The sequence below is a fragment of the Solea senegalensis genome, linkage group LG2, assembly GCF_019176455.1.
Source record: "Solea senegalensis isolate Sse05_10M linkage group LG2, IFAPA_SoseM_1, whole genome shotgun sequence".
NCBI lineage: Eukaryota > Metazoa > Chordata > Actinopteri > Pleuronectiformes > Soleidae > Solea > Solea senegalensis.
Window position 1 is genome coordinate 33830857 of NC_058022.1, and position 23739 is coordinate 33854595.

The 23739-nt window shown below is 41.5% G+C and overlaps 2 protein-coding genes and 1 long non-coding RNA gene across 3 annotated transcripts; 2 read left to right on the forward strand and 1 right to left on the reverse strand.

The window, feature by feature from the left end:
* Positions 1–627: 627 nt before the first annotated feature.
* On the forward strand, positions 628–4003 carry arl4ca (ADP-ribosylation factor-like 4Ca). The gene has a single exon (XM_044012223.1). The coding sequence runs from the start codon at positions 1080–1082 to the stop codon at positions 1662–1664; it is 585 nt and encodes a 194-aa protein (XP_043868158.1). The 5' UTR covers positions 628–1079; the 3' UTR covers positions 1665–4003.
* Positions 4004–5103: 1100 nt separating this feature from the next.
* LOC122758223 lies at positions 5104–7230 on the reverse strand. Its single transcript, XR_006358132.1, has 3 exons — positions 6599–7230; positions 6023–6148; positions 5104–5834 (listed from the first exon to the last, which is right to left on the reverse strand). It is a non-coding gene; the product is annotated as an uncharacterized LOC122758223 (long non-coding RNA).
* Positions 7231–10279: 3049 nt separating this feature from the next.
* Positions 10280–23573, forward strand: LOC122758208 (aldehyde oxidase 1-like). Its single transcript, XM_044012211.1, has 34 exons — positions 10280–10447; positions 11571–11628; positions 12053–12149; positions 12535–12643; positions 13107–13233; positions 13758–13819; positions 14089–14166; positions 14303–14383; positions 14558–14702; positions 14800–14892; positions 14983–15134; positions 15329–15422; positions 15505–15614; positions 15801–15985; positions 16627–16873; positions 16952–17121; positions 17197–17323; positions 17647–17769; positions 17903–17999; positions 18130–18254; positions 18402–18535; positions 18693–18780; positions 19083–19169; positions 19258–19449; positions 19533–19760; positions 20096–20191; positions 21026–21154; positions 21240–21314; positions 21389–21441; positions 21575–21689; positions 21773–21838; positions 21956–22144; positions 22230–22397; positions 22575–23573. Exons 1-34 carry the CDS (start codon positions 10394–10396, stop codon positions 22605–22607), a joined length of 3987 nt encoding a protein of 1328 aa, XP_043868146.1. The 5' UTR covers positions 10280–10393; the 3' UTR covers positions 22608–23573.
* Positions 23574–23739: the final 166 nt, after the last annotated feature.

Below are 23739 nucleotides of genomic sequence, written 5' to 3' on the forward strand. Positions count from 1 at the left end.
GTGTGTGTGTGTGTGTGTAGTGTAGTGCCTATATTAACTTCAAAAACACATTAAAAATGTATGCATTCATCTATTTAATGTACATTTAATGGTCTGTTATAGTCAGTCATACATTATGAAAATGATTATTGTTCTCCTGGTAACAGGATACATATTTACAGGAACATAAAACCTGGTTCTTGTGCAAATTCTTCATTTGTTTTTTTTGTTTTGTTTTGTTTTGTCTATTATGACTCCAACATCCGCTTTACTTTGAAAAACTGGCTGGAAAAAAAGAGTGGTTGATGGTGTAGTTGTTGTTGGAGTGATAATAAATGTTATTTCACCACTAGGTGTCAGCATTGACGCTGTTTCGGTGGACCTACTCGTCTCCATGCGCAGAGGAAGCACAAGCGCGCACAGCGTCGACGGATACCTTTCAAAATAAAACGCCTCAGTCGTCACTCGCGTGTTTTTTACTCGCGTTTCTGGTTCAGATTCAAACAAAGCGTTTACGTTTTGAGGGACCGTGACGTCACCAGAACACGTCTTTGGTGTTTCCTGGGGTAACTTGACGCATTTTTTTACAGGTCGACGCTCAGAGAGGCTGGTCCTCACGTCACGCACCACGACTGTGTGTGTGTGTGTGTGTGTGTGTGTGTGTGTGCGCGCGCGTGTGTTACTACACGAGCTGCAACGCAATTGGACACACGAACAGATCAGAGACATGATGTGACACTCGACCGCGCGTAATTTACGCATTTGGAGAGCGGTGCGCGCTGCGAACTCACAGCTGTAACGGTGTCGATTGCGCCGCGCGTGGAATCGCCTGATGCTGATGTTGTTGGAGTGAATCCAGGGATGCTGCGGCGTGTCTGGCTGCCCGAGTGCCGCCGCGCAACGTGGGGCTGCGCCCTCCACTTCTGCTGAGCCGCGGCACAGGCGTCCTTTGGTGTGCGTTTTTCGAAAATGCATTGACCCTAATCTGGAGGGAATCGCCCGCTATGGATCACTCAGGAGACATTTAAGCATCTCCTGCGGTGATATCGCTCGTTGCTGAGACGGTGGGAGCGCATGTTGTTTCTCCTCCAGCCTGCAAGATGGGGAATAGTTTCTCTAATTTGGCCGCTTTCCAGTCCTTGCACATAGTCATGCTCGGGCTGGACTCTGCGGGCAAAACCACCGTGCTGTACCGGCTTAAATTCAACGAGTTCGTCAACACGGTGCCCACGATCGGATTCAACACGGAGAAGATCCGGCTCGGCGGCGCGGGGGCCTCCAGAGGCATCAGCTGCCACTTCTGGGACGTCGGGGGCCAGGAGAAGCTGCGGCCCCTGTGGAAGCCCTACAGCCGCTGCACGGACGGGATCGTGTACGTGGTGGACTCCGTGGACGCAGAGAGGCTCGAGGAGGCCCGGACCGAGCTGCACAAGATCACGCGCTTCTCTGAGAACCAGGGGACCCCGCTGCTGGTCATCGCCAACAAGCAGGACCTGCCCCGGGCGCTGGATGTTGGGGAGATCGAGAGGCAGCTGGCTCTGGCCGAGCTGAGTCCCTCCACTCCGTATCACGTCCAGCCGGCCTGCGCCATCATAGGAGAGGGGCTGGATGAGGGCATGGACAAACTGTATGAGATGATCGTGAAGAGGAGGAAGTCACTGAAGCAGAAGAAGAAGAGGCAGTGATGACAGGGATTTTGGGGCTGGATGACTTGGAATTGATAAATCTCTATGACTGAAATATTGTAGGGTGGATTATAAAGTGGTAGCCTGCGTAGCAGATTAAAAAAAAAATCCTTTATGAAGCTTAAATATCCTCATTAGTCTCCATGGGAAAATATGTATAGTGATGCCACATGAGTTTAAGAACATATATATTATAGAGGGACAGAGTTAACCTGAAATTCATTTACCAACCGTTTTATTTTCCAAAAAAACAACCACATGGACATCGTCACAGATAAGATAACAAGCAATGGATGAGCCGATATGATATTGAGTATTGATATTGGTCCGATACAGAATCAGATACTAAACTCAGGCCATAAAGTGAAATGTTCACCAGGGAGGATCAGACGTATTTTAAGATAAAAGAAGACAAGCAGATAAGTATAATTTTGTAAAAATAATAATAATAATAATATGGTCAATATCAGTATCATTATCGAACATGAAAAACCTACAATTGAACTAAACCTCTCATAAATGATCAAATCTGTTTGAGAGTCACTGGAAAACTTTGATTTGCCTTAATTTAACGACTGTTTTAAAGAGTCTCTATAAACTGTGGCACCTTGTGTTTGTAAGACGCTGATGTAAAGGGACATAAAAATGACTGCTTCATTATACGGATGTCTACATTATAGCAGTATATATATATGTGTGTATATATATATATATATGTGCGTGTATATATATATGTATAAATATATATATGTACAGTATATGGACCTGCTGCGGCATCGTGCTGTGCACAGATGTGAGACTGTTGTAAATGGGATTAGGGATGCACTCATGCACAGACTGGTGTTTAGAGCTGGGAGATGGTGTTACACCAAAGATGGCTCTCCTGGGAAGACACGTAAAAAAAAAAAACCCTCTTTCATCCCACCGTGTTTTTGTCATCTTGCAACTCTCTGTACTAATATGAGGGGGGAAATAAGCCTTAAGATTTAACACCAATGTGGGCTAATGTAGATGTTGAACGTGGTGTCAATTGTTGCTTTACAGGAGCTGTTTTTAGAAAGAAATGACACCACTGACCCCTGTTTTTTTTTGTTTTTCCCAGAGAAACCCCCTTTGATCAGCCCTCCCCTCCCCTCCCCAGCTCTGTGAGCGACTAATACTGTCTCAACACGACACAGATGTCTGCCTTTAGACGAGAAACCGACCATTTTATTGCTGCTTTATCTCGTTCTTTTTGAACCCGTTACGGCTGGATTATTAACACAAACTAGTCATTAAAATACATGGGAAAATAATGAAATTTATCAATGCAACTGATTGTTCATTATTTAATCCGGCATACAAACCAACCAATTTGATATAATTACACTTTTTTTGGTAATGGGCTTTGTCCACAGTCATTCTAATGACTTATAACAACACAAAACAGTTCAAATGTTTGGGAAATAACCAAAAAGAATCCTTAATTTTTCTTACTCATATACTTTTCCCATGTTTTATTCAAGCCAGAAAACAAATCATCATGTGCCAAAAACTGTATTTTATAATCTCTGCATACAAACAATGATAGTAAAAGCGGCATAAAATGGCAGATTCATTGTGTTTAAAACTGTGTTTTCATCACGTATCAGCTGATTCTCAGAGCTGTTGAGTTAAAAAGTGAAGAGTGCATCCCGTGCTGTGTCGACCTGCTGGCAGTGACAGGACAGAGATGTTGGAACAAAAAAAAAAAAGTGTCTTCCTGTGAGAACGATGCAGCGCAACAAACCAACAGGCTGGAACCTGTTCAGCTGCTCCACACACAAAAAAAAGACAAAGAAAAAGAAAAAAAGTCTTTTCCTCTTATGGAATGAAATTTAACTCCAGTATTTTTTAATTTAAAAAATATAGCCCCAAACAGTGTTAGCATCAGGGACAGCCTGCGAGAAACTATAGCCTACGAAGAAAAGCAGTTTGTCTTTGTTTTGGTCTGAAGCGACATGGATTGTTCCTGCTGCGGCTCCACATCCACAGAGTCATGAAACTGGACTGCAGCACGCGGTTTGGTTCCTCTTTTCAGAGTAATTTGATCAAATCTTTGAATGTCATACTTGTATCCACCGCCGGGGGCAGACGTGAATGTCACCACTTTTTTCCCGAACGCGCACAATGTCCGACTGGGCCGCGTTCAACATTGCATGACGGGCCTTTCATTCGAACAATGTAAATTATACAGTATAGTGTTACAGCCAAGATACAGCAAGACCAAACAATGTATAATGTGCCAAAACGGAGAGAGGAGAAGAAAAAAAAAAAAGACAAAGAAAGTATTTTTTGGGATTAAACTCTTTGCAATTGAACTTGGGTGTTGTCTGCTTTGTGTTTGATTCTCAAAGGTTTAATTACAACCGGGGGGAAGGGGAATTTCCAGCAGCTCTCAGCTAAGTGTCACTTCCACAGCGTTTCCACTCGCGTAGGTTCCGATTAAAAATGACATAAAGCCGCTGCAACTTTGTCTTTAAAAAACACCTGTGTCATTTAACTTTTTTTATTTATTCATCTCAAATTCATGCAGAGGCAAAATGGGTAAAAATGGAACCATTAAGGCTGATTGCGAATATGTTTAGACCATCTGTTTGTGCACCGGTGTTCAGATTTAAACCCGTCACGTGCCATGCAAGGATGAAATTATAAATGCATGGAGGCCAGAACGCTATTTCCGGACACCAAAGTGCATGTTTTGTGTCACTGTTGTTTACTCCGTGCCGTTCGTACCTTGTGTTGTGCAGTTATTACGGTTGGTAAAAGCCACTGTCATGTAAAAAGTGCAGTCACCGCTGAGGATGAATTTGTGTCTTCTACTTAGACGACTAAACTGGTGCTATCTTTCCTCCATGAGCATTAATGGCCCGGAAGAAGCATGAAAATGACATGACTAGTACATGTAAATAAACACTGACTACAATCTGCAGGATGCTGCAAACTCTCCTGCACAATTTGCACATTTTTTTAAGACCTCTATTCTCTTTGATACACTCCCCACACTGCAGCATCTCCCTCTCTAATTATCCGACAGGAGCGTCTCAGCTCTTCCTTCCTTTTTGCTTCTCTTTTTACCTTCCTCTCGTGTGTTTTTCTGTGGGCGGCTGCCACTGCGCCTGCAATTTCATATCTTATCGCTGAGTGTTACTGCTGGATGATAATCCCTCACTCACATTGCGCTCAAAAAGGAATGTGTGCCACATTTCTGCTGAGCACATGAAAGCTGTGAACGCCACTGTCAACATGCTCCCAAAAAAATCTCTCCATGCTCAGTTTTCTCTGTTTATCTCTCAACTAAAACTGTGGATATTGCTGGTGATTTGATTGATGATGGGGGATTTTTGTCAGCATTTGCATCTTGGGTTTGGAGATTAAAATACGACATAAGAGAGAAAATGCTTTGTTCAGCATGTGCTGACGTTTTAAATCCACCCTGAATGCATCATAATTTCTATTCTCCCATTTCAAAATGGCTCTTTGGAAATAAACTCTTCCCATAAAAATGCAAATTTCAGCTATAAATAGTCGCTTTTCCAGTTGCTTTTTAATCGTCTCTCATTCACACTGGGTTGTGGAGCGTGTTCCGGGTTTGCAGCCTGCACAAACCCGTGATCCACAGGCTAATCTGGCTGTTTTTCCTTCCCGCCAGACGTGTGTCAGGGTGAAACCAGAGTCAGGGCTGACGTCTCGACCGAGGCTCTCGTCTGAAACCCTCATCTGGCTCATTATCATTTTAATTAGAGGCCGGGAGTATGGGAACGAGCCGGGGAGAGTCATCAACACATTATTACGTGTCAAATTAAGGGTTTAAAGCTGTAGCGTGTTCTCAGAGCCGGAGTCTTTCACACTGGCCATGCAGCAAAGTCCTTTAGGGGCAAGTTCAAGTCTTTATCAGGAAAATTCACCAAAGAAAAAAAGGGCGGATTGCACCGAGGTCTTGAAATATTGACTCTAAGATGCACTTTTATAGCTTTAACACGCATAAGACAACATTGCAGACTCAAAACCACAACTGTTGACGAGATGTTGGCACGTCGAGGTCCATTCACACATCGCTTTTTGGGCTGTTGTGGCTCTAGAAGCTGGAGCGTGAAGGGCCGATGTTTGTTGTTGGCGGATTTAAGCAGGTCACAGCTGATGTGACTTGACCTGCGAGACAAAATAAACATCTCACGTCTCTGTGACTCAGAGCGTCTCGTGTTTGCTGCAACAGTAATAACATGATCCATCTTTGAGTCCTCACATGCTCTGAACATCTATCGAGCAAACAAATATCACAGTGTGGCAACCATTAAGCACAATTGTAATCCGTCAAACTGATTCCACTTGATACTAACAGATTATTTCTTCTAAGTCCAGCTGTGATCTGATGTTTCGTCTTTGTTCCTCCTTCAATGAGAGGAACCTGCTCAGATGTGTTTTCTGTGGCGGGGGCAGAGAAGCTCTGATTCTCTTCTTCAATGCTGTCAGAGACAATTATTTCACATGTAACACACACACACACACACACACACACACATAGGCAAGGCAAGATTACTTCAACAACAAGGCATTTCAAAGAGAAAGAGAAATACAGCAGCAGCATAAAAGACGTAAAAGGCATGATAAAACACAATAAAAACATAGAGATGAAGAGAAATTGAAAGTTGCAGTTACAGCTGAGATGCAGCAGTGATAATACTTTTATTTTTATTTAAACGCAGGTAGGTTTTCAGGCTGGATTTAAAAAGAATTCATTGATTTATACTGAGGAGGACAACTGGAGGAAACAGAATATGGAAATATTCTACCTTTTGTACGTTAATATGAGCGGGGATCCAGCGGAGGACGTGTTTAAATAGAGCCGGATTTATGACTTTAATGAAGGCTGTTGGCTGTAGCATGTCATTAACATGTGAAATTACACAGCTCACCTCTGTAATCTGGAGGGCAGGTCTGCAGCAGAGGATGCTGGGAGATCGTAAAGTGAGAAATACCACCTCAGAGACTCTCATCTGACTGTAATCCTGTGTTCATTCTCCGTACGTCTGCTTTCACTCTGTGCCGATGTGTTCCAGTCATTTTCGGATTTTTCTGACCCTCACTGTGCTTTTTTGGTTCCTCTCTGGACTTGGCCCCCAGTTATAGGACATCACTCTTCACATGAGCATTTTTGTTACTGTTATTCCTGCTCACTGGTTTTACCATTATGTGACATTTTGGCCTCTGGTTAAATGCGAGCATCTTCTTTTACCATATCTAAAGAATGAGCACATCCTTAAAGTTAGTTCAAATCTAATGTTTCATTTCCTGGTGGATTTCGATGTCATGAAGCTGAAAACAGAAATGTTAAAGCCAGCTGTTTTGGAGCGACATGGTCCCATATCCCCTCGATACTTTGGCACCAGACTGAACCTAAACAAGAGTCTAAATCCTTCTAATGTGTTTATGTAACTTCCACATAAAGCAAACACAGTCGCACTCGTGTTTACACTCCTCGGTTGGACAGAGGCCACCTCGGCCCCAACTCTCTCCTCCACATTAAATGGGTCACGCTTGTGTGTGTGTGTGTGTGTGCTTTGGGTCGTAAATAATGACAAAATGGACATCCTTTAAAAACTACTCTCTCTCTCTCTCTCTCTGTCTCTCTGGTTGCTGATGTTTTTGTAATAACGCAGTCTGCTTTTTCTGTTCTATCACGGTTTCTTGTTCACGCCGTCTGCAAAGAAAATGACTTTACAAGACTTTAATGGATTCACTGTTGCACACATAAATCATCAATCGGGTCAAATCCACAATGTTTTCCAAATTACTCTGGACTCCCCCCCTCACGCTTCCCTTTGCACCCAGTGGTTAATTGCCAAATCCCTAAATGAAAGTGGTAGTTTCCTCACTTGGCTCGTGTAAGCTGTACTTAAGGGAGCTAAATTATCTCCCTCTGCTCATCCAGTGTGGCTACAAAAAAATAGTCAGGGCTCAACTGTGCCCAACGCTATGCTGGTTTGTACAGCTCGATAAAAGTTTCCCGTTGAGGAGTGTCTCTGGTGACGTCGAAACTTCAAGTTTACGGCTCACAATTTAATTGTTTTTTTCCGGCTTCAGGAGAAAACACCTCCACCTTTAAATCACAGCCAGGGCAAAAAATCCAGAAAGACAAATTTTAAAGGCCACGCCAGGCATTTCCTCAGTGAGAGATAAAACAGCAGGGACGACTAGCATCTCCACGCACGATGACTGACGCTCACAACCCAGAATTAGTTCATGTCAGGGAAGAGGCAAAAACAAACGGCAGCATGTTCTGCAGCAGCAGCAGGTCTGGACTTGTAGCGTCGTCGCAGTGCACAGATGTCGAGTTTGTCTCTTTTGTGATGAAACGGGAGGGTATTGAATTCCTTTCCTTTGAGTTTATTTAAAAATGCAAAGAAAGGTCATCAATAATTGGTGTTTGCAGCGTCATGTTTGGTTATTCTATCATATTTCACATGCAAATATGTGTTTTTCTTTTGAAAATTGCTGCTATACACACCTGCAAAGGCACAATGTCAAAGTTTGTGCCTTTCAAATATTGAAACAATTGCATATATGAAAAATGTGTTAATTTCCATCCATAACTGCTGAAGCTGAGGGATTAGAAGCTGCAAATAAATCTGGAGCAACTCCCATCGTCCTGTCCCAGTGAGTCTCTGTAGCAGGATCACATGACTTCTTTCACTCTCTCCTCCCAAGTTGTTGAACAGGGCAGGTGAAACTAACTGTGTCGACAAACAGGCTGGGCTGTAAAGTAAGACGGGCTTTTTTGCCGTGAGGCGGTTTCTGTATCCTCAGGTATCAAACTGCTCTTACACGTGAGCGAAACTCAATCCTCTGAGAAAAAGATGGAGCCATTTGTGTTTAATCTGCAACAGAAGCCAAGTCAATAAACTCTGAGGAGATTAAACAGGGACAGGAGAGGGTGTGTGTGTTTTTTTGGTTTCTTTTCCCCTGACCTTTCCCACACTCAAAGAGCTGAGTGAGATGATGTGCAGCCTTGTCTGTTTTTTTTTAACCTGCTTCTGATCTGGTGCTGTATGTGATCACTTTGATTCTTGATCAGTGTGTGGAGGATGGATGGTCATGGTAATATGGAACGAATGATAGATAGATAGATAGATAGATAGATAGATAGATAGATAGATAGATAGATAGATAGATAAAACAATTGCGAGCTAAAATAATAGCTTGCTAGTTGATAGATAGATAAACAATTGCTATCTAAAACGATTGCTCGCTAAAATGATAGCTTGCTAGCTAATTGATAGATAGATAGATAGATAAAACAATTGCTAGCTAAAATGATAGCTTGCTAGTTGATAGATAGATAAACAATTGCTATCTTAAACGATTGCTCGCTAAAATGATAGCTTGCTAGCTAATTGATAGATAGATAGATAGATAAAACGATTGCTCGCTAAAATGATAGCTTGCTAGTTGATAGATAGATAAACAATTGCTATCTTAAACGATTGCTCGCTAAAATGATAGCTTGCTAGCTAATTGATAGATAGATAGATAAAACAATTGCTAGCTAAAATGATAGCTTGCTAGTTGATAGATAGATAGATAAACAATTGCTTGCTAAAATGATCGCTTGCTAGCTAATTGATAGATAGATAGATAGATAGATAGATAGATAGATAGATAGATAAAACAATTGCTAGCTAAAATGATAGCTTGCTAGTTGATAGATAGATAAACAATTGCTAGCTAAAATGATTGCTCACTAAAATGATAGCTTGCTAGCTAACCGATAGATAGATAGATAGATAGATAGATAGATAGATAGATAGATAGATAGACAATTGCTAGCTAAAACGATTGCTTGCTAAAATGATAGCTTGCTAGCTAATTGATAGATAGATAGATAGACAATTGCTAGCTAAAACGATTGCTCGCTAAAATGATAGCTTGATAGCTAATCGATAGATAATTAAAATCAGATTGAATTTGTGAAATTTAGTTCACTTGGCTCGTTTTTAATCAACAAAAATAATAATTATACAGGGTATAACTAAGGGGTCATAAAATGCAGAGTTAATGCCATTTAACATTCAAACGATATGATATGGTCTTAAAACCCACTTTTATTCCTTGGCTTTCAACCCAGCATGAGCCTCTGCTCTTGTTTCACTGTTTTATTGTTTTTTATTGTTTTAACATTGTAATTGATTTAGTGTTTTATTGTTTTTTATTGTTTTATTGTTTTTATTGTTTTATTGTTTTTTATTGTTTTATCATTGTAAATGTTTTACTGTTTTATTGTTTTAACATTGTAATTGTTTTGTTGTTTTAACATTGTAATTGTTTTAACATTGTAATTGTTTTATTGTTTTAACATTGTAATTGTTTTATTGTTTAATTGTTTTTATATTGTTTTGATGTTAATACATTCTATTCTTATTGATCTACAGCACTTTTGTTGAGCTGAGAATTAAAAATGTGTGATTATCTTTTTCTTAGGAGCTGGAGTTGCTGCAATATCACAGGATTTCCACACGATGGCGACAGAAGACACCCTGAGAACGTGTCAACATAAGACATAATAAAGAAGGGAGGTGGTTCGACTCACTGAGGTAAAAGCTTTGTGAAAAGAAAGCAAGCAGTTGTGTCAGTCAGTGTCTGCATCTTCTTTTATTCTGACAGTGTGTTTAGCTGAAAGTTTTTTTTGCAACCTGTACAAAGTTGGAGGAAACATGGCCACAAGGAAACAAGGAGACACTTTGTGCTTCTACATCAATGGAAAAAAGGTATGTGAAGCATAAATGTAAGTGTCACGTAAAGTGCAGTTTGTGACCAGCTTTTCTTGAACTATCACTAACAGTTTGGAGAAAATGTTCTGCATAAAACGTGTTAATTGACAACTTTTTCATAATTTAATTGTATATTTTATTCCTGCTATTTAATTGTATGTTTTATTTATACTAGTATTTATTTTACGGAAAACACTTTGAGTACCTTGTTAATGTTATAGGTCACATGTTGGTGAAGCACAGGTGTATATAATCAAATTAATGTTGACTGAGCTCCATTTTGCTTCATCTGTTTCAGTGTGCATACTGACTCATTGTCACTCAGTTACATAAACTATATTAACATTGTTGTCAGTCCCTCACTCCGACTTTTCGAATAAAAAGTCATTTTTTTCTTTTCACTCACTGTTACTGTTACATTTGACAATATTATTCATTTTACTCTTTAGTATTTTTTGCCATAATTATTCAACAAATGACATGAAAAAAAAGAATCCAATCCAACTTTATTTATAAAAACAACAACACCTGAAACAAAGTGCTGTACATCAGAGATAAATAAAATATAAAACCGTGTGACCTAATAGACCAAAGAACAAACAATAAAACAACAAAATACTGTAGGAAATATAAAAACAGCACAAATAAACAAGTCATACAGTAAAACTATAAAAAAAGACAAAAACCAACATCTCATGGGTGGAACCCAAAAATGGGTTTTAAGATGCGTCTTAAAAGTGGACAGTGAAGGGGCGTGTCTAACATGAATCAGAAAAGATGACGGCAGAAATGCATCATAACTATGTTTATTAAGTTGTTTCTCACTTAAAAACCCAGGTATTAAATGATCCACACTCCCGCAAGGAGATGACAGAAAACCCTGACACCTAATACCTCTAAATATACTATTAACCTCCACAAATTCAAAACATGCTGTCTCCTAAGACAATGAAAAGGTAGTCCATGCACTGGTTTCACTGCAGTTTGGACAAATGTGTTGAAATGTGTCCCAATACCTTTGTGAAAAGCCTCTCCACTTTATCTAAATGACTGCAACTGCACTGGGTCTTTGCAAGATTATCATCATCATGAATGTGATTTTTGCTTTGCATCTAAACAGGTCACGGAGAACCATGCAGACCCTGAGATGACGCTGTTACCCTTTCTCAGGGAGAAATGTATCCTTCCAATCCCGTGGGTATATGCATCTACTGATGTGTCTGGACATCATCCTCACCTGGATTCCAGCATTGACTGCCTTTGGGTCATTTGAGTCCCTGTACTGCACCACTTCTCTTGCTCTTGATACCTTGAATTCCTCCTCCAAGGATTTGAAATGCATTTGCAGGTTGTTGTTGTGTCCCTAATTGGGACAGCATAGATGAGGAGGGGCCACAGGATCCTGAGTTGGTTGGTGGATCCAGGTTTTGAATTTTCCAGGTAGGCCAGGTAGGCCGGACTAGGCCAGTAGTCCGTCCAACTCGGAGCAGGTTTACTGGATGGATGCTGTGCTGTCAAAAATCTTGCCCAGATATAAAGATTCATAAATGAAGAGTGTGATTTGTGTTTCCCACAAATGTTGTTTCTTAACTGGGACTCCAGTGAGGTTAACCGGAACCAAGTATGGCTGTGGAGGTGGAGGCTGCGGGGCGTGCACGATTATGGTGTCCCGCTATCAACCTGCCTCCAAAACCATCAGGTATCCTTTAACTCCAAAGCACACGGTCCTGGTTCTTTACTGAGGCGATTTCCTGTGGATCAAGTGGATTGTGTGCTATTTCAGTGTTAGAGGCTTCATGTGAGTTGTTAAGTTCACAGCCAAAGTGTGATTCACCTCAAAAACCATGAAACCGTTTACAATCTGTTTTCATTCTTAACCCTTAGTGCTCACGCAGCACGGCTCTGTCAAAAATGACATGTATGATAGTGTTTTTTCACCATTTTTGTATCACTTCTGTCATAATGTTGAAGAAAAAAAACCTGTAGCCCTGAAAGTAATAATTGTAACAGTCGGATCAACAAGCCAGAACAATTCTGCATGTGTCAGATCCCACAGCACAGTCACGCCTTCACTGTCCCATCAGACATTTCTCTGCCAACGCCTGCCTCCTGCCGCTCTGTCAGCTCCATGGAGCTGCAGTCATCACGGTGGAGGGCATCGGCAGCACCAAGACCAGGATCCACCCTGTGCAGGTCAATTACACGGTCACTGCAAGTCCATCAAGGAAAAAAAGGAAGCAAGAAGTTTCCTTGGACGTATGGAAAACAGTGTCAGCCGAGCTAATTTGGAAATAAACCAGTTTTTCAAAAGTCTAGTCAAATTTTAACACAGGATTTTCAGATAGGATTTTGTAATTGAAAAATAAAATAATTCTACATTCTTCTGTATATCATTTACCAAATACCAGACCATGATAACAGAACAAATAAAACAACATTTCACATAGATATTTTAAATGGGCCAAAAAGTCATGTTTTATGATACAATTTGGCCAAAAGTGAGTCTCAAATTTCATTCCAAAAGTCTTAAACAGTCTTAAATTGAACCTGTTTAACCTGCTGTAACCATATAACCAAACATGTTCCATCTTGTTCTATGTGTAAAAATGAACTCCAGTAAATGAGCTGTGCATGTTGTGTTGTGCTGGCTGCACAGGAGCGGATAGCGAAGGCTCACGGCTCCCAGTGTGGCTTCTGCACTCCAGGAATGGTGATGTCCATGTACACTCTGCTGAGGAACCGACCTCAGCCCACCATGGAGGACATCACGCAGGCTCTGGCTGGTTTGTTTACTTTTGTTTTGTCCTGTTTATCTGGAGGAGAGGTTGCGGTACTATCTTCATCCCTCCATCTTCTACCGCTTTATCCTGCACATGAGGATCATGCTGGGGGGAGCTGTGCCAACCTCAGCTGACATAGGACGATAGGTGGGGTACAACCTGGACAGATGGCCAGTCCATCACAGGGCCACATATAGAGACAATTTAGAGTGACCAATTTGCCTAATACCCAAATCTGCACAAGGCCCTTGTTGCGACCCACTCGCAAACCCGGGTCTTCTTGCAGTTCTAGTACCTGCAGGTACTATTTTGTACATGTTAAAATAAAAAGAATGGTCTTGTGTCTCCTCCAAGCTCAGGTCTTCTACCAGAGGCCTGAGAGCCTGAGTGTTCTGAGCTCTCAGATGGAATTTCTCAAATCTGTTGGCGCTATACTCAACCATTTGGGGTGGGGGTGGGGGGTTACAGCTCCTACTGTTCCTATCACCACAAGTCACACAAATGGTCTCCATTTGCCTGTTTTTCAGGTAATCTGTGTCGTTGCACTGGGTATCGACCGATTATTGACGGCTGCAGGACTTTCTGTCAGGTACAGAGTTGAGCTTATGTCACATTATTCAGGAAGTGTCAGCACAGACTAGTATTGAGTTCAGGATTCACAGTTGTATCACGGGTTTATCAGAATCAGCTTCACTGGCCAAGTATGTGTGCACATACAGGGAATTTGACTCCCTGTTATTTAGTAAGTCTCTTTTTTAATCATTCGACATATAGGAAGAAATGTTTAGTAAGATAGTTGTTTGATGTGGGATAAGTGTAACAACCGTGCATCATGTGACATCAATGTGAAATGAACAGGAAGCCAACTGTTGCCAAATCAATGGAGTCGGAGAATGTTGCCTCAACGGAGAGAAAAATATCAGTGAACCAGAGCAGGTGAGATAAGTTTTTTTCTTCTTGTTTATTTATTGTTTTTATTTCCTCTAGCCTTTATTAATTTTTTCATTCAACCACATTTTCCACATTTTTTATTTTTTAAGTCTTATTTTCTTATCTGTTACTTTTCCTCCAGGAAAAGCAACAGTTGTTTAACAAAGAAGACTTGTTGCCTCTGGACCCCACGCAGGAGCTGATCTTCCCTCCCGAACTGATTGTAAGTCATCACATATTCAGTGAAGTAGCCACTAAGTATATAAGTTCTTATATGTGAGCTGACCCCCGACAGCTTTTATATTAATATTATCAATTACTTATCGTTGACAGTGAATGGTATGCTTCTAAATTGTCAAATTGTTGATGCCACATAAAAATGGTTATTTGTCCAAAGCTGATGGCAGAGACGGCAAACCCAGAGACACTCACCTTCCATGGGGAGAGGATGACCTGGGTTCTCCCCACCTCACTGGAGGAGCTGGTCCATCTGAAGACCAGTAACCCTAATGCTCCACTTGTCATGGGCAACACTAACATAGGTGAACATCTTATTCAACATTAATTACAGAGACACAGGACAAGGTTACACCTCACTCTACAAATGAAATAAATTGTGGTCTCTGCTTTGTGTTGAAGGTCCAGACATGAAGTTCAAAGGTGTCCTACATCCACTGATAATATCTCCAACCAGAGTAATGGAGCTGTTTGAGGTCACTCAGACACCACAGGGTAGGTGGACCTGTCACACAGACGCTGTGTTAAAAAAAAGTACAAAAATCAGAAAAATTTAGGAACAAACCAACTTGTTTTATTCTGTAGGTGTTTGGTTCGGAGCCGGCTGGAGTCTCTCTGAGGTTCAGTCTCTTCTGGAGGATCTGGTTCCTCAGTTTCCAGCGACGAAGACCGAACTCTTCAAGGCCCTGATCCAGCAGCTGAGGAACCTGGCAAGCCAGCAGATCCGTAACGTTGCCGTACGCAGATTATATTTTTATAAATGTATATCCACCCAGAGATTCCGAATATTCTTTACCTTGCATGTTCCTTTAATCAGTTTCTCTGTCTTTGCTCCCTTATCTGTCTTATTTCCTCCTCCTTTGTCTATTGGTTAGTGTTTTTCAAAAGGAAACATATTTACCACAAGCAATCATGGCTATTTTATTGTCAGTCTCTTGGAGGTAACATCGTGAGCGCGTACCCTAATTCAGACCTGAACCCCATTTTGGCTGCTGGGAATTGCAAACTTAGCGTCTTTTCCAGCGGTGAGTCGCTTCACAGATTTTGTTAGATTTTACAGAAAGTGTTTCTTGACATTCATCAAGAGTTTATGTTTGAATCCACCAGGAGGAAAACGAGAGGTCGCGCTCAATCAGGACTTCTTTGTGAGTTTGGGGAAAACCGTCCTGAAACCAGAAGAGATTGTTGTCTCTGTTTTCATTCCCTTCTCCAGAAAGGTACACACGTTCCTAAACCGAACTCAAACACTAACCTATCCACGAGCACTTTGAAAAACAAGAAAAATGAATCACATGTTTTGGATTGTGTGTGCAAACTACGATATTACAGTACAGAGCAAATCATTCCCCCGGTTTATTAATAATTAAATGTAATGTAATGTATGTGCCATGTTTGTCCTGCAGGGGGAGTTTGTCCGAGCTTTCCGTCAGGCTCCGAGGAAGGAGAGCGCCTTTGCCACCGTGACGACCGGGATGCGCGTGCTTTTCTCCGAGGGTTCCAGAGTCGTGGAGGACGTCAGTATTTACTACGGAGGAATGGGACCGACCACTGTGTGTGCTGCCAAAACCTGCTTAGCCCTCATTGCAAAGTGAGTGTGATATGTTTTCACTCATTATGGATTAATTAATCAACATTCAAGGATTTAATTTTATCAGAAGCGGATTAAAAGTTGATCGTTCTATTTCTAATTCTGTCATAAATTTCTCCAAATTTTTCTCCTTGGTTTCATCACCTCTGCTGCCTTTAATCATAATATTATAATAATAATTTACCGGAGAAAAAAGCAGTCACGGATGGGATGGGGGTAGTGAGTTCCAGAGGGAGGGAGCTGCAATGGTTAAGTCTCTCTCTCCCCAGGTTTTGTGCTTGATCCTTGGAGTCTGAGGACCGTAGACCCCAGGATGTTGTGTAGGTGTGGAGCAGTTCTGTGAGATAAGAGGGGGCCTGATTATAGAGGGCTTTGAAGGTGAGGTGGACTTTGAACTGTGGGTTGGGAAGCCAGTGCAGGTTTTGGTGGACAAGGGTGATGTGGTCTCTGGAGTGGGAGTGAGTTCTCGGCATGTTGACGTTTATCAAGGAGCTTTGCCAGTGAACCATCAAGGATGTTGTTGCAGTAGTGGATTTTGGAAGCAATGAATGCGTGAATCACTGCTCAATGTTTGGGAACCAGAAGACACTAAATAAAAATAAATCCACAGAAGTTAAAACCATCCCCATTTTTGCCTTCAGGCCATGGAACGATGACACTCTCAGCCCGGTCTATGACATCCTCCTGGAAGAGTTGACACTGCCTCCTTCAGCTCCAGGAGGAAAAGTAGAGTTCCGGCAGTCGTTGACTCTCAGCTTCCTCTTCAAGTTTTACCTGGAGATCCTGCAGAAGCTCAGAGAAATGAATGTGATCACAGACGAGCTTCTTGAGAAGATGCCGATCCAACCTTTACCCAGAGAGATCCAACCCGGCCTGCACGAATTTCAGGTGCAAAAACAAAGAAGACATTTTAAATTATATGTAGCCCCCTTATGTTAAGTTAATGCTTCTCTTCTCCTTTTGCAGAATGTGTCAAAGGACCAGAGCAACCAGGACCCAGTGGGACGTCCCATCATGCATCGCTCTGCCATCAGCCAGGCCACAGGTGAAGCCGTCTACTGTGACGACATCCCCAGAACAGAGGGGGAGCTCTTCCTGGCTCTGGTCACCAGCTCTCGAGCACACGCTAAGATCACGTAAGTGATCATTCAAACTGTCTCATGTGTAAAATCACTTCCTTTTTTTTTGGTATTGAGACTTGTGTCCAACAGGGGTCTGGACGTGAGCGAAGCTCTGCAGGTTCCTGGTGTCGTCGATGTGGTCACAGCTGGAGATATTCCTGGAAAGAAAGTTCGAACCCTGGAAGGTTATGATGAGGAGCTGCTTGCTGAGAAAGAGGTAGATCATATGTGAGCAGTGTCACTGATTGCAGCGACGGCTGAGTTGCGGATGGTACGCACATTATGTACATGTACATTATGTATATGTGTCCCTTATCTAAAAGAAGATTACTAAACTGTACATGAAATCAAAATGTCCAGAGAGTCGTTCACCGCTCTGACCCAGATTCTGTTGCCTCCACAGATAAAACCGTCTGTGCTTCTGTACGTTACGTTTGTTTTATTGACTACTGCTGTAAAGGAAATTGCTCTTTGGGAACATTCATGTTTTCTCCTTACCTTATCAGCTATGTTATGATCTTCATTGCTGTGTATTCTCAGGTGTCCTGCGTTGGTCAGATGATATGTGCAGTGCTCGCTGATACCAGAGCACATGCTAAACGAGCTGCGGCAGCTGTGAAAATCAGCTATGAAGATTTGCCAGAGCCTGTTTTCACCATAGAGGTCTGTGAGAAATGAGACAAATCTGGGCTTTTTGTCAATCTGTCAAATCTTGGATTTTTTTACACACAGAAACAAAATAGTTCTCTCAATCTTTAACCTAATCTCAGGGTCAAAATATTGTTCCCCGTGTCAGGAGGCGGTTGAAAAGTCATCTTTCTTTGAGCCTCAGAGGACGATTGAGAGAGGAAATGTAACCGAGGCTTTTAAAAGTGTTGATCAGACTTTTGAAGGTAAAAATCTACTTCTACTAGTACAATGACACACACATCAGTCTTTATATAAGTCATCAAAACCCAATTTTAAACTGGCACTTAATTATCTAATTCATCTAATGGGTTCTTGTAATTTCACTTTCCTCAGGTGAGGTTCGAATAGGTGGACAGGAGCATTTCTACATGGAGACTCAGTCTATGCTGGTGGTTCCAGTCGGAGAGGAGGCGGAGTTTAAAGCTTACGTCTCCTCTCAGTGGCCCACTTTAACTCAGGTGCACGGAGTGTCTTCACAGAGAACTCAATGTCAAATTGTACATGGATTCTGACCAAAAAAACACACCAAACCTGTTATACCTGATAAAACATGTTTTTAGTTTTATTAAAATTGAGTTGAAACAAATCTGATCTGAAACTTACAGTTGGCAATAGCAGAGACACTGGGCATCCCGTCCAACAGAGTCACCTGTCATGTCAAAAGGATCGGCGGAGGTTTCGGAGGGAAAATCTGTAAAACAGCCATTCTGGCTTCCATTACCTCTGTGGCTGCTTGGAAGTAAGTCACAGTGGAGTGAATTTTCCTACTCCTTTTTGGTTGGAAAACAACAAATTAAATGGAGATTTCGATTGATTCTGGAAGCCAGTGTATCAAGAAATTATATTAAATGATAAAAAAAAAGAGAAAAAGCCTGGAATCTTTCTTTTCTTTTCAGGACCAATCGCGCAGTCCGCTGTGTTCTGGAACGAGGTGAGGACATGCTGATTACAGGAGCTCGTCACCCTGTCCTGGGAAAGTACAAGGTACAACAACACCCTTTATTTGAAAAATAATAATAAAAAATAAAAATAATAATAATGAATCAACTTTATCTCTAGAGCACATTTGACCAAGTGTTGACCAGTTGATCAAAGTTTACGCAGTTAAAGGCACAGCAACAAGGTATAAAACATAAAAACTATAAAAACATAAAAGTGAAATTAAAAATAATAATAATAATATCTTTAATTTATTTTTCTGGCTTTCCGTATCCTTAAATGTTTTTGTACAAAATTCAACTTTTAGCAGACGCATGACAAAACAGTTGACAGCTGCTTGCTTTTAGGTTGGCTTCATGAATGACGGAAGGATTGTGGCTGCAGATCTCCAGTACTTCACCAATGCTGGAAACACGGTGGATGAATCTGTTTCGGTCGGTCAAACAGCTTTTGCTTGTTTCTTAAAAGTGACCGGTCAGGCTGTGACAAAGCATCAATAGTGCAATCATTTCCTTTTTGCAGGTGGTTGAGAAGATCCTGTTCCACGTGGACAATGTTTACAATATCCCCAACCTCCGAGGTCGTGGTGCTGCCTGCAGGACAAACCTGCCCTCCAACACTGCTTTCAGAGGCTTTGGTGTACCGCAGAGTGCATTTGTTGTGGAGAACATGATCAACGATGTGGCCATGGTGTTGGGACGCCCTGCAGACCAGGTCATATCCTCAGCTCCTCAAAACACGCACATTTTAATCATCTATTTGTTCAGAGATAACACTTTTCCTTTCTTTAACCTCAGATTCGGGAGACCAACATGTACAAGGGGCTTTCACTCACTCATTACAAGTTTGAGTTCAGTGCAGAGAACATGCTGCGTTGCTGGGAGCAGTGTAAGGCCAAGTCTGACTACGACGCCCGCCGCAGAGCCATCGAGCAGTTTAACCAGCAGAGCCGCTGGAAGAAGAGGGGGATGTCCATCATCCCCATTAAACATGGCAACGCAATAACTGAGAGGTCCTCTAATCAGGTGTCTGGGATTCAGTTTTGTTATTCTGAATTGAAATTGACACACCTTTGCACACAGTAAATCAACAGGTATTGCAAACGCGTGTACATTTTCACAGCCAGTTCCCACTACATGCTTTCAGTCTGTCCTGACTCCTACACCGCGATTCACATTGGGTCTATTGGAAATAAATAACACACAATCCCACCAAACACCTTTCTATTTCATCCATCACTGCACACCCCGTTTACTTCGGTGCCATCCGTTACATCACAACGTGAAAATGAAGAGAATTAACATTGTATGATGACAGAATAGAATGTTACAATGTGATATTTTCTTTGTTCATGTAAAAGGCTGGTGCTCTGGTCCACATCTATCAAGACGGATCTGTTGTGGTCACTCATGGCGGGATAGAGATGGGTCAGGGAATCCACACGAAATTACAGCAGGTACTTTGACTCTCACTGTGGTCACTATCAACATGGTATCTTCACAGTCAGTATCTCCTGACAGTCAGTATCTTCTGACAGTATCTTCTGACATAATATCTTCTGACATAGTATCTTCTGACAGTCAGTATCTTCTGATAGTCAGTATCTTCCGACATAATATCTTCTGATATAATATCTTCTGACATAGTATCTTCTGACATAATATCTTCTAACATAATATCTTCTGAAATAATATCTGCTGACATAGTATCTTCTGACATAATATCTTCTGACATAGTATCTTCTGACATAATATCTTCTGACATAATATCTTCTGACATAGTATCTTCTGACATAGTATCTTCTGACATAATATCTTCTGACATAATATCTTCTGATAGTCAGTATCTTCTGACATAATATCTTCTGACATAGTTTTCTTCTGACATTCCATCAAACCCCTGGGGCTTTGCCACTGTGGAGTTGCTTAACTAGCTCAGTGACCTCACCCAGGGAGACCGATGATGATCGCCGTCATCCTCCAGCTCTGTCACTACTACAGAGGGTGTATGAGTGGGGTTTAGGAGTTCCTCAAAATGCTATTTCCACCACTCATTCAAAGTACTAAGTATATCTAAAGTCTAAATATCTTTTTGTCTGTTGAACATCACACTGTAGTGACAATAATTGTGCTTTATTATCATATTATATTGAAAAAGGGGCTTGTGCTTCAACAGTGAGTAGTATAACAAACAAAAGCAAAATTCTCTCCTGGCATCTAAATTGGGATTTGCTACAATTTACTGCAAATATTACTTTAAAGCTCAGGGTGTGTCTCCTGTGTGCTGCTAGGTTGCAAGTCGGGAGCTTCATATTCCAGCCTCTAAGATTCACATCAGTGAAACAAGCACCAACACTGTTCCCAACAGCTCTGCCTCTGCTGCCTCCTTTACTGCTGACAGCAACGGCATGGCCGTCAAGGTAAAGTCCAGGTCCTGCAGTAACGTATTCTATAAAATGTCGACAATTAAATTAAGAATAATTTTTACCACTTTCTCTCGTTCAGAATGCCTGCCAGACTCTGTACCAGCGACTGGTGCCAATCAGGGAAAATAATCCCAAAGGATCATGGGAAACCTGGGTACGAAAATGCAGCATTCTCATGAAAAATGAGACTTGAATCTACAAATCTAATTATTATTGTTTTTTTGTCAGATCAAAGAAGCCTTTTCGGAGAAAATCAGTCTATCAGCGACTGGATTTTATGGGTGAGACGCATACAGACTTTATGTCAAACTGAAATAATTAACTCTTTGACCAATAAACACTTGGCAGAAACACATTATGTGTTAATATCATGTGTGAACACGGTCAGTGGCGTCTTTCCTGTGTTGTCCTCAGAGGTCCAGACATTTACATGGACTGGGAGAAGATGGAGGGTCGGCCTCATGCTTACTTTGTGTTCGCGGCGTGTTGCTGTGAGGTGGAGCTGGACTGCCTCACCGGAGACTACACGGTCAAAACTCACATGTTTATTATTTAGTCATTTTCTTTTTTAGTTTTTAAAAATGTCAAGGCAAATCTTTTTAAATCTTGTAGACTGTGAGGACAGACATTGTGGTCGACGTCGGCAGGAGTTTGAACCCCTCTGTGGACATTGGACAGGTAACGCCACACTAAAAGGACGTCATCTTTTGTTTATCTTTTTCATGTGTGACATTTCATTTCTGTGTTCCCTCACCTTTTTTGTCCCTTCTCTCCTCCCCTTCTTTGACCACTCAGATTGAAGGAGCCTTCATGCAGGGTTTGGGTCTCTACACCATGGAGGAGCTGAAGTTTTCCCCCTCTGGGCTCCTGTATACTCGAGGCCCCTCTCAGTATAAGATCCCCGCCGTTTGCGATTTGCCGCTTCAATTCAACATCTATCTGCTGCCCGACTCGGACAACCCGCACGCCATCTACTCCTCAAAGGTTTTAGGATTGTCTTTGTACATTTCTGCTGTCACTGATTGAATCTCTAGTGAGTAGCATTTCTGATGACTCTTCAACAATGCAGGGAATCGGGGAACCCGTTCTTTTCCTGGGCAGTTCAGTGTTTTTCGCCATCAAAGACGCCGCGGCCGCAGCTCGCTTACAGTCCGGTCTTGTCGGCCCATTTTCCCTGGACAGCCCTTCGACACCAGAGAGGGCGTGTCTGGCCTGTGCATCCGTGTTCACACAGAAGGTAATTACAGTCAAATATTTTTGTTCTGATTTCACCTTTGTGGTAAAATAATAGAGTGAACTTGTTGTTTTGTTTCTTGTTTAGAAAAGTTACCTCAATGCCACAAACATTAATACAAAATGATTTCTGTTGCGTTTGATTGATTTTGATTTTTACCATTTTTTTCTTTCATTCCAGATTCCAGTCAGCAAACTGAACGGAACTGACTAACTGAGAATTAAATGTAACTAACACTGATGACCTAATCCCCCCCCCTCCCCCCAAAAAAGAAATGTATTACAAAATATCCTAAAACAACAACAACTGAATCTGAAAAATGTGCTCAGGAAAAACTGTGTTGACGGCTTGTTAGAATGAGGGTAACCCCCAAGACATTACAGAAGAACAATCAGTGTCCTCTGTGCAGCTACTCTATCGAGAACCATGGCCTCTGCCAATACAGAGAGACATATTGCCACAGGCATGGGGAGAAATGCTTCGCCCACACCCAGAGAGTCTGTATTTAAAGTTTTTTTTGACTACACTGTCAAATCATGTTTGTAACAGTGATAAATGGCGTGTTTCCACTTGCGCTACTCGCCCCGCCTCGGCACGGTACGATTATTTTGCGTTTCCATTCGCCATGGTACCTGGTACTATTTCCTAATGATTCATTACACTGAAAACAACTGCTTTACAAGTCATTAGTGACTTTTTTTTATGTCATCACTGTACGGCAGTTTCATGCAGCTGTACAGTGATGACTCCGCCCACGTTGAGGAGGTACTATATTATAATGGAAACAAAACCTAATCCGTGCCGAGGCGAGGCGAAGCGAGTTGAGCTGGGACCATGGGTGGAAAAGTGGCTGAATTGAAAGATCAAGTGTTGCCGATGTAAACAGTATGAGTAGAACATGCAAATTGGTCTGTGTTTGCAAAGAGAAAAAAAAAAAAAGATTGTGTAATGAACAAATAATGCTGTAACAGATGCAGTGATTACCTGAACAAACACCTGAGGATAACACATCAGCTAAATTAGGATGTTTGTCTAACTTCAGTGAAATCTACTTGAATTAGTAAATGGGTACAAAAACAGTGACGTTTGTAGATGGTATTATGTACTAGTATGTGCATAATCTGTTATATAATCTGATAATCCCAATTTATTAAAGGGAAAATAACGTCTGTCCCCAGATTAATCTATTTTCATTCTTAAACCATCATGTTTACTTTACATGTAGGAATAATGGTAACAATGTGTGGAGGGTAAGACATTATTTTCTAAACCAATGTAGTTTGATCTGATTAAATCATTCTAAAAAGAAACAAACAGGCTGGAATAGTTGGTGTTTTCATTTCCG

Excerpts from the sequence above, each read along its gene's own strand:
- LOC122758208 (XM_044012211.1), top strand. The coding sequence starts at position 10,394 with ATGGCCACAAGGAAACAAGGAGACACTTTGTGCTTCTACATCAATGGA. Across the intron at positions 17,122-17,196 it reads CGAGCACACGCTAAGATCAC|GGGTCTGGACGTGAGCGAAG; the intron begins GTAAGTGATCAT and ends TGTGTCCAACAG. Across the intron at positions 18,255-18,401 it reads AGTGGCCCACTTTAACTCAG|TTGGCAATAGCAGAGACACT; the intron begins GTGCACGGAGTG and ends TGAAACTTACAG.
- arl4ca (XM_044012223.1), top strand. The coding sequence starts at position 1,080 with ATGGGGAATAGTTTCTCTAATTTGGCCGCTTTCCAGTCCTTGCACATA.